The 9,845-nt window shown below is 39.8% G+C and overlaps 2 protein-coding genes across 3 annotated transcripts; both read right to left on the bottom strand.

Annotated features, from left to right (window-relative positions):
- Nucleotides 1-2,602: 2,602 nt before the first annotated feature.
- On the bottom strand, nt 2,603-7,077 carry gpr85 (G protein-coupled receptor 85). 2 transcript variants are annotated; one of them, XM_046872574.1, is made up of 2 exons: nt 6,716-7,077; nt 2,603-5,491 (listed from the first exon to the last, which is right to left on the bottom strand). In XM_046872574.1, exon 2 carries the CDS (start codon nt 5,345-5,347, stop codon nt 4,214-4,216), a length of 1,134 nt encoding a protein of 377 aa, XP_046728530.1. In that variant the 5' UTR covers nt 5,348-5,491; nt 6,716-7,077; the 3' UTR covers nt 2,603-4,213. The 2 variants fall into 2 exon arrangements, with proteins under 2 accessions (XP_046728530.1, XP_046728531.1); XM_046872575.1 differs by lacking the exon at nt 6,716-7,077 and adding an exon at nt 6,530-6,682.
- Nucleotides 7,078-8,457: 1,380 nt separating this feature from the next.
- LOC124401274 (small integral membrane protein 30-like) lies at nt 8,458-9,282 on the bottom strand. The gene has a single exon (XM_046873431.1). It carries the CDS (start codon nt 9,231-9,233, stop codon nt 9,045-9,047), a length of 189 nt encoding a protein of 62 aa, XP_046729387.1. The 5' UTR covers nt 9,234-9,282; the 3' UTR covers nt 8,458-9,044.
- Nucleotides 9,283-9,845: the final 563 nt, after the last annotated feature.

The raw sequence follows: 9,845 nt of genomic DNA, 5'->3' as shown, positions 1-9,845 counted from the left end.
ATGTTATGGAATTCTTTCTCCATTTCAGATGTGTATTAGAGGCTGAGGACACTGATATTATCGGATGGGAAATCAGTGTAGGAGTGACATTCAATGAAACAAATGAAAGAAAACAAGGACATTGCTTAGTCAGGACTATATCGCTATAAATTATTTTAAAGAAAGTTTTCATTAGAATTGTTCAAACACATAGGCACAGAAAAAATCTAAATCCAAATAACATATTAATATCAGGAATACTTCCACACTATTATTTTTCAGTTAAGAGAATCAGGGTAAATGAATTTTTTTGCCAAACATGAAACAAACAAAAGATCTTTTCACACAGGAATGCCATCTGTAGCAATATCAAATCGTGTAAATCTTAAAAAATATCTCTATGAATTAGGTCTATATGTAGATATACTACATAGACAAAAGACTCTGGACACCTAAGAATATTCATATGTGCTTTTTGAACATCTTTACTCTCAAAGTCTTTACTCTTTTCTCCACTTCTCTGGGAAGATGTAAGGTGAGGAGGCGTGGGGTGCAATCAGCATTCCCATTCATTCTAAAGGTGTGCAGTAGAAATGAGGTCAGAGCCACTCTAACCCATGTAAAACATATCTACATTAAGCTGGCATTGTGCACAGGAGCATTGTCATAATGGAACAGGTTTGGGTCTCCTAGTTTAAGTAAATGGGAATATTTAATGCTAGCACATCCAAATATCTCCTGTACAATTGTGTGTCTTCAACTATGTGGTAAACATTTGTGGAAAAACCAAATATGGTAATATTTGGTAATGCATGCATTTGTATGTATTGAAGTTTGGTATTTAAGTATGAACTCTGCACTTGTTAATATTTGTATACATTAAGACTGTGCTGTATGTTTACTATATGCCTGTGTATTCAATCTATTTGGTTGGTTTGTATTTTTATGCATTAAAGTCTATACATGGGTTTAGATCTCTATGTACTCAGGCAATCATAACATATATTGTATTTTTCAAAACAGTTATAGTTGCACTTGTATAGAGAATGATTCAAATGATTAAAGTATTCATTGCCAAACAGTAAATAGGTCATAATAGGTACAAAGTATGTGCCATGTCTTTAGCAGAAGTTGACACTCCAACTACATTGGGCAAACTTATGTCTCACTTCAGATTCTGCCATGTTATATAAAAATGGACACAAAAATCAATACGCTCAATTCCAGTGGGAGAGAACACAGGCTGGTGAAACCAGATGTGAAAGCACAAAGCAAATACCACAACCTTGAAACAAGTAGAACCTTGCAACTGTCTGAGCGAAGTTCTTACTATGCAATTCCAGTTTCAGAAATATAATTGAAACATTCGCAACAAGTTAAAAATCTCATACAAAACAACATTCAGGCAAATGTTTCCATCACAACAGTGAAAAATAAAAATAATCAAAATGTCAATGAATGCATGCTTGTCATCAACCAACATTTCAATTCATTATTAAAACAAAACACATATTCAATTAAAACAAAACTACATTCAATTCCATTGGGGGTAGATATTCAAGTTGAAAATCTTGCTGAGGACAGTAAGGCGAATTGTGGGTAATGCAAGTCATAACCAGTTATAGAGTTACAGACGATGAATACAAATGTTATGCTACTACACTGTTTAAAGAAAAGGTTTTTGGGGGGAATTCTTTAACCCCAACATTTACAAGGTAATGTTCAGTTACACATCTCAAAGAATATTACTCAGTGACTCCACCTGAAGTAATAGGATGGCGTGAACAGCCTTCTAATTGATCACTGAATACATACCCAGTATTATCCAAAAGTATTGTCACATGTAATATACATGTCATATTTTGGTTTTACTAACAATTAAATGAGATGGCTCTAAATATAGAACTGGAGACAAGTAAAATAAACCCAGTTAATATTTGTATATGTTCTCTTAAGGGCACTGTTTAATAAAAGATATTGGTAAAAATATTCCAGGCTCCTGGAGAATTTGGCTGTTGCACTTGTTGCTTTTAATCTAAAAACTTTTTCTATTACTTAATATGATATTTGAATGCTCGTCTCTGTCACATTTTGTTTTTTGGAAACTGAACATGTGCTATTTTTCTACTGATAGCCATGCAGAAGAAAAAATGGTATAAAAAAAGGCAAAACTCATATTTGAAAAATGCTAGGGTGCCAAGAGTTTTGGCAAGAACCAGGCAAAATGTGGGAGTCTTTGTGTACAACGACATGCCGTCTTTCTTTTTATCTAAATTTTCATGGTTTTCCCTTAGTAAGAGTAATAGGCTTACTGATGGAAAACACAACAGACTGGGACATACTTCACTTACATGAGGGCCTTTTAGAAAATGATAGCTATTTTGGACAAAAAAAAAAGCCGTCTACAGAAACAAGATGTACAAAAACAACACAAACCGGAATACAGGCAACAGACAGAAATTATAGTTCACATAGCAAACATTTGTGAATTCATACAAAAAAAGAAATGCATTACATTCGAAAATGCAACACAGGTGTTATTTTAGCTTTCATTAAATACATAATAATAAAAAATAGGGAATTCAGTTAAACTGGCTGATTTTCAATCATCAGAACGTTCGCATTTTGCAAAATGTAAAATTTTATTTTCAAAAATGTAAGCAACAGATTACACAGTTAACTTTCAGCAAATGCAATCGTAACTTAAACAGTACTCACATCCGGGACTCTTAAATGAAAGACTCACAAACTTACACACTATTTATCTATAATATACAAAAAAAATACATAATAAATATTAAAATGGCCACAAGAGAAAAAAGTTAATCAAAACAATCAGTAAAGAGCAAATGTTGGGTATAAACAAGATGCTGTGCCTTAAATACAATGTTTTTTTTTTTGTTGTTGTTCGTTTTCCATTACATTTTTTACAAATTGTGCAAGATTTTATACTAAGGCTCTGGTCTTGATGTGACAGCTGTCCAGCTTACACACAAACACACACGCAAGCGCTTCTCGGCTTCCTGCACTCTGCGCACTCAATGGAGTGTAGGTGTACAGCAAAACTGCTTCAGGAGAAGAAAATGGGGCATCTGGTGCATTTCCAGTGTCGATGCTTATGAGAGTGGATATGCTTTAAAATGAACATGCACTTTACTTCAATGTGAAAATGCTCCTTTGTAAGCCTGGAGGCATTTCAGAGGAGAGCATTTGAAAATCGGACCCAAAATAACAAATATCAGAACCATTAAGGCAAGAACATCTGGAGTGGAATCAGCAATACTGGAACAAGGTCAGTGACTGGGTAACATGGATATGAAACATTGAACTGGTTCTCCACGTTCATTTTAGCACAAGGTTCTCAAAAGCAACTTTTAAAACCCAAAAATTGTTTTAAGATCGTTAGAAACTGAGATAGGAAAAAAAGAATACTGCCAGACAAGGACATACTGCATGGATCATAAAACTACAGGAAATAATTTAAAGTTGCAATTGGAAAAAATCACACATCAGTACCCATTTAGTCCCAAAACCCTCTCCACCCATACCCGAAAAACTGAAAAAAGATATCACTTACATTTAAACCAATTTAATCCTCCTGTGAAGGTGTATTCCAACAGAGTTTGTCACCTCACATGTTTTGTTTACTTACAGTAAATGAGAAGTCTGTTGCAAAAGAAAGCATTCATATGTCAGTTTGGGGAGAAACTGAGACATCCTTGCAATGCAAATTAGGAAAAACAGCATCATCGTTTCTTTTTTTTTTTTAGCTTAGTGCAACTTTTAAACGCAAAACCATTCCAGTGATTCTGTCATGTACAACGTGAGTCTTCCACTTATCCAAAGCGAAGGCATGAGTCCATTATTAAAATCACATTTTGATTGACATCCTTCCTTTTTTCATTCTTTCTTTTTATTTCACTTTCTTTTTGTTCTTTTTATTTATTTTTTTTTTTTGCTGTTCTGCTTTTACGACATTCCGCAGCAGTTGTTTACTAGAACATAAACACAGGAGGGGTTCCTCCACTCCCTGATTATTTTATTCCCTTCAAGCTTCGCATTGAGAGGTGTATTTGATTGACAGTTTGACACCAGGCCTACAGGGTGAGGGCAGGGCTGTGTACAGGGGTTATACTGAAGAAGATGAAGAAAAGGAGAGCTATACAACAAGGATGTACCCCTGACCACCCAGAGGGAGCCAAAAAATTTACCCAAGACCCAAAAAATGTAGCCTTCATATAACACAGTAGGGTTCCCTTGGTAACCTGGACTTTCTGCAGTAGAGGAGTGTGGTGCTGAAGCAACGTCTGAGCTCACGGTTGGAGAAAATGCAGATGAAGGGATTGACGGCTGCCTGAGCAAAGCTCATCCATACGGCTGCTGTGAGATAGCCTCCTGGCACGGCAGGTCCACGGGCGAACACTCTCCAGTAGCATGCCACTAGGTAGGGCCCCCACAGACTAAGAAAGAAGAAAGTCATGACGTAGAACATTCTGCTTATCCTCTTCTCCGTCTTAAACTCATCCAACACCAGGAGGCGCCGCCGGCCTGCTGCATTGCCGTTTTGCCGGATGCCTAGCAAGGTTGGAGGCGTCGGGCCTCGGCCGAAACCAGCTAGCCAGTTAGCAGCTGCTTGCCCACTGGCCCCTGGCCCGTGAAAGGTCCAGTTTTGGCTGACAGCCGGCACGAACTGGACCGGTTTCATCTTGCGCCGATCGTGAACAAAGAATATGAGCTTGAGGTAGACAAGCTGGGTGGCCAGGAGGATAAGGGCGAGCAGCAGCATAAAACCCAGCGAGTCGTTGGCGCGGAATGAGCGGTGCTGAAATGTGCACTGGTCCTCCTCGCGGATGAACGAATATGTGCCGACATCCAGCACAGGCGGAAATGCCATGGCCACCGACAGCGTCCACACCATGCACACCACAGCCAAGCACGTCCACAGGGTCAGCCGCTTGGTATAAAAGCGATGGTGTGCAATAGCTAGGTAGCGTGTCACGCTGACACAGAACAGCATGAAAGCTGTGTGGAAGCAAGAGAGCACACCCAGGAAGGCGATCACTTTGCAAGTGAGGGTGCCGTACGTCCACACTGAGCCGTTCTTCACCGAGGTGAATACAAAGGGGAAGCAGATGGCTGAGCGCAGGATGTCTGAGGCGCACAGATCCAACAAAAAGTAGTAGGGTGCGCGGTGTAGGCTCTTGTCTTTGACCAGCAGGATGGAGATCAGTAGGTTTCCCACAACACCGACGCCAATGATGAAGCCCAGGGAGGTTAGTTTGAGGAATGTGGCAAGGGGAGAGACATTCTGCAAGATGTTGTGGTCCCCTGCATGGCTATAGTTCGCCATAGATGGAGGAGGGATCATAAAGATGATTAAAGCTTTAAGCCAAGTATCATGATCTGGATGCAAGGAGAGGAGATAGATCCATTTGGTGTGCTTTGAAGCCGATTCCAGCCTTGCTCTCTGCCTCACTTCTAAGGCATCCTTTGTTCCTTTGTCTCATCACACCTAAAAAAAATCCCAGAGAAATACGATCCACCCATCAGGATTTGCTAACATTAAACAAACATGCTGCTTTTTATGGCATTGCTCTCTCTGTCTCAGACTCAGAGAGGTACTTAATGTCATTTTTTTCTTTCTATTAGCAGTTTGAAAACCACATTTAAGCTGTAATGGTATGCAGCTAGTGCAGAGCCACAGTTGGGTTGTTCAACTCGACATGATACAGTCATTATTACTGCAAACAATAAGATTTGCTTGAAAAGCAAATGTCAGGTTAACCAAAATCCTTCATTGGGATAAACTGCCACATCAGTCTGAGAAATATGAATATTAAAGTAGTGGGTTAGGGGTTAAGAAAATACGCAGAAGAGACAAAAGGCATTAAGTGCAGGTTCTGGCGCAGATGGAGTGAAACATTTATAGAAATGCAGCAGGAAGCTGTTGCTCCCACCCAGGGATCCTGCAGAATCAGTGTCTAGTCTCTATTTAACAGGAACAATCCCAGTCAGCCTTCAAATGCAGGGAAAATTAGGGAATTAGCTACCCAGGGCTAACATCACTGACAGTCACCTGGCACTGAAAACCAATAATAATAATACTCCTAATAATAATGGTAATAATAATGCGTTTCTGCATTCACTAAAATCGGATCCTGGTGCACCACAGCCTGCTGTCACACAGCCTACATAAGGGTTTTTTGGAAAAAAAATAATCTGGGACATTCTGTCTTTTTTTTGGTTCAACGTGTAGGAAAAATAACGGAGGATATTTTTCAAGATTATATTCAGGTTATTAATCCTGTGTTCCTTTTAGACGAATAGAAACGAATGAGGAAAACAGCTCTAGACCCCAATGCTGATGTGAATTTTTTTTTTTTTTTTTATGAAGAAAGAGCAAGACCAATTCTGCATCTCTCCGTTTCAGTGTGTTTTAAGATCTACCATTTATTCTCTCGCCATGTTTACAACATCTCGCCTAAAATCCAGTCCAAGCTAAGTATCCTGTATAACAAATGGGTTATTATTATTATTATTATGATTTTACCTCGCGAGTGTCATGTATCCTGGTTCTATTATTTCCCGTCGAGCGAGTCTCAGTCTGAAGCGCATCGTCCATTAGGTGAAGCAGTTTGTAACCAAAGCCGCTTCTATGAATCGATGCCATTCCCAGCCGCATGGGAAGCGCACACTGTCACACAAACGACAACAAAAGAGATGAATTAATACATACCTGTTGATATTCCCGCTTGCCTCCGAGATGATATTTACATATTAGATTCCACTCCGGCGTTTTTTTCGTCCTTTTTTTTAATTTTTCTTTTTTTTTTAAATAAGGGCTTGGTTTTGTCGTCTGCCCCTATTCCCCCCACTGTGAATATACAGTAAACGGTGCAGACGGCGCATGCGCACTGGCGCTCTTCGTGATCCGGAGCCGCGTCTGGTCTCCGGTTGCAGCAGCAGCAGCAGCAGGAGGAGGAGAAGCGCCGTCTCCATTGGCAACATCTGCACAATGGGGGGCAGCATCACTGGTCCATTTCTCCCATTCTCATATACACACACAGGAGGACAAAGGACATGCTCAGTTATAGGCCACTTCCAGATGACGAGGGGTCTGTAAATGGAAGTGTTTGCATTTGAAGTCTAAATGGACAATTTAGAAAATGAAAGTAATAAAGACACAATTACAGATCAAAGTAATTACGGATAATAATAGTAATCATCATCATCATCATCATCATCATACTTTATAATTACTCAAAATTAATCCTTTATCCTGGTCAGGGAGGAGGTGGATCCATAGCATATGGAATACATGCTAGTCCATTGGTTAGCTTGTACACATTCAGATACTCACACCTAGGGGCAATTTAGTTTAGCCAATCAACCTACAAGCATGTGTATTTTAGAAGGATGAAAGACACCAGGAGACTCAGAGGAAACCCACATGGAGAGCATGCACAACTCTACAAAGTCCTGAGTAAACTGGGGACCCTGGAAATGGGGGTATGGATTGAATTTATTGTACTGCATACAAAACATAAATATATATATATTTTTGGTTGCATGGGGTCACATTTTGATCAATTGAAATGAATAATGAAAACAGCCCTAGACCAACTGTCTTTTCAGTGGGAAGCAGCAAGACTCGTTCAATATCATCTCCTCATTTTTAACAACTGAAATCCAGTCCACGCCGTGTATTCTAGATAACAAATGGGTTGAAACTTTAACTCATAAGTGTCATGTAACCTGGTTATATTATAAGGTATTTATACACACATCTTAGCATCCAGAGTTTTGGTAACAATAACCAGAGGTAATTGTATCTTCTATGGAAAATAATCACATTTGAGTGTTTCCTCCTACCTCCCAAAAAATGCCAGCAAGTACACTGGTGACTAAAACCACTTGAAGGTGGGAATGTGTGCATGTACTCTAAAAAACCTGGTGAATGAAGTATTCCTGCCTCAGAAGCCTTGTTCCTAGGATTGGCTCTAAATTCACTATCAAGACTAGGATAAAGCAGTTGCATAGAAAAACATATTTTGCTTTCTCTAAAGCAGGGGTCACCAACATGGTGCCTGCAGACACCAAGTAGCCTGCAAGGACCACATGAGTAGCCCACGGGCCTTTTCTAAAAAATAGCTGTTTCCTACTTTGTCAAATTATTGTTGATAATCATAAACACAATCAGTGTCTTCACATAGATGAAATTGAGCAAACTTGTTATTTCGGATCAAACTGAAACTGTATGAAACTGGTAGCCCTTCACATTAATCGGTACCCAAGAAGTAGCTCTGAGTTTCAAAAAGGTTGGTGACCCCCTGGTCTACAGATTCAAGCTACATGTTACAGTATGTACTCCGGTGTTAATACATCAACACAAATCTAAAAATTATTTTCATGGAAACATGTTTCTGGTGTTTTTATATTATTACCTATGAGTCTAGGAGAAAAAAATAGACCACTGTGTAGCATTCATAGAGTTTATTACAGAAAATAAGCATATGCGAGAAGCAATTATCTTTCAAGTATAGTTCACTATAGTAAGACCACTAATTGTAAGTGCAAAACAGCGAGGGAAAGACAACTTTCAGTGCTTAAAAATGTGAAGAATGAACGCCTTCAGCCTTCAGGGCCCATGTGTCAGGTAACATTGGAATTACAGAGTTGTGTGTATATAACAGGAGGGAGAAAAGAAAGAGATTGTCGTCGTGTAATAACAGACATCATCGTACAACAAAGTAATAGTAGGACAGTCCACATGTCGTACAGATGTGCTTGAATATCATTATCCAGATGAGTCCAGTGGAAGTGCATGTCGACTTGTTAACTGCATACTCTCTCTCTCCGGTTTGGTGTTGGAACTTCCCTCGTTTGTACCTCGGACCCTCGAGTAGAGTTGAGTCGAATTGAACCGCCTTCACCTTCCACTACAGGGTCAAGAGTCTTATAACCGCCACACGTACAGGAAAGAGCGACCAGCTGCAGCGGCGTTTCGGGGATTTCAGGAGGCGAGAAGCGACATTTCCGGACCACGGGGCGGCCTGCATGTCGTATCAAAACTGTCCGCTGCGTCTCCGGGAGTACCAGCCGAGGCACACGCAGAAGCCAACCACCGTGATGGCCATCCCCAATAGCAAAGCCACGGCATCCCCGCCGTCGTAAGCCTCCACGGGCTGCAGGACACTCAGGAGGAAGAGGCACAGCACCGCAAACACGCCTGGAAAAGTCAATGAAGACGCCATGTTGCTCACTGTTGCTGGGAAAACGGGCTGCAGGTCACATGATCTTACTGCATTTCCTGGTTTCATTTTTTTTTCTATTGAACGTTTTTAGACTAACCCCGCCTCTATTACCATGATTGGCTAGTTATCCGCTATCTGTGTTTCTATTGGTTAGATTTTCTAACTCGGCGTAATAGCGGTTCGAAAGGAATAACTAAATACGGGTGGGAAAGAGCTCCCGTCCAGTTTCCGTAATGTTTTTAAAGGAAGCGTAAATTTATTGAGAAGGTTCCATGCGACATTTTCATCGCAGTCCTCTGCGCAAAACTTTAATAGCTCTGTGCAGAACTATAAATTTTAATCAGATTAAAAATGACATACAGCCTTTTTTTAGCTAGCACAGAAACATCAAATAAATTAATAAATAAATATCTCAAAGCGATCAAATAATGCAGGCCAAGTCATTATATCAGGGGACAGAAGGGTGTAAAATATATATATGACAGACTTTACAGAAGAAAAGACCAGCATTAAGGAGAGGCAGCCGAGGAATTGCCTCACCTCTTATATTCTAATAAAATATAAATGTAATGAAATTAGAAATATATTTTGTTAAATGAAGCGTTTTCCTGT

This window comes from Silurus meridionalis, chromosome 18 (assembly GCF_014805685.1).
Source record: "Silurus meridionalis isolate SWU-2019-XX chromosome 18, ASM1480568v1, whole genome shotgun sequence".
Classification (NCBI taxonomy): Eukaryota; Metazoa; Chordata; class Actinopteri; order Siluriformes; family Siluridae; genus Silurus; species Silurus meridionalis.
This window is presented reverse-complemented; position numbering and strand designations above follow the sequence as displayed.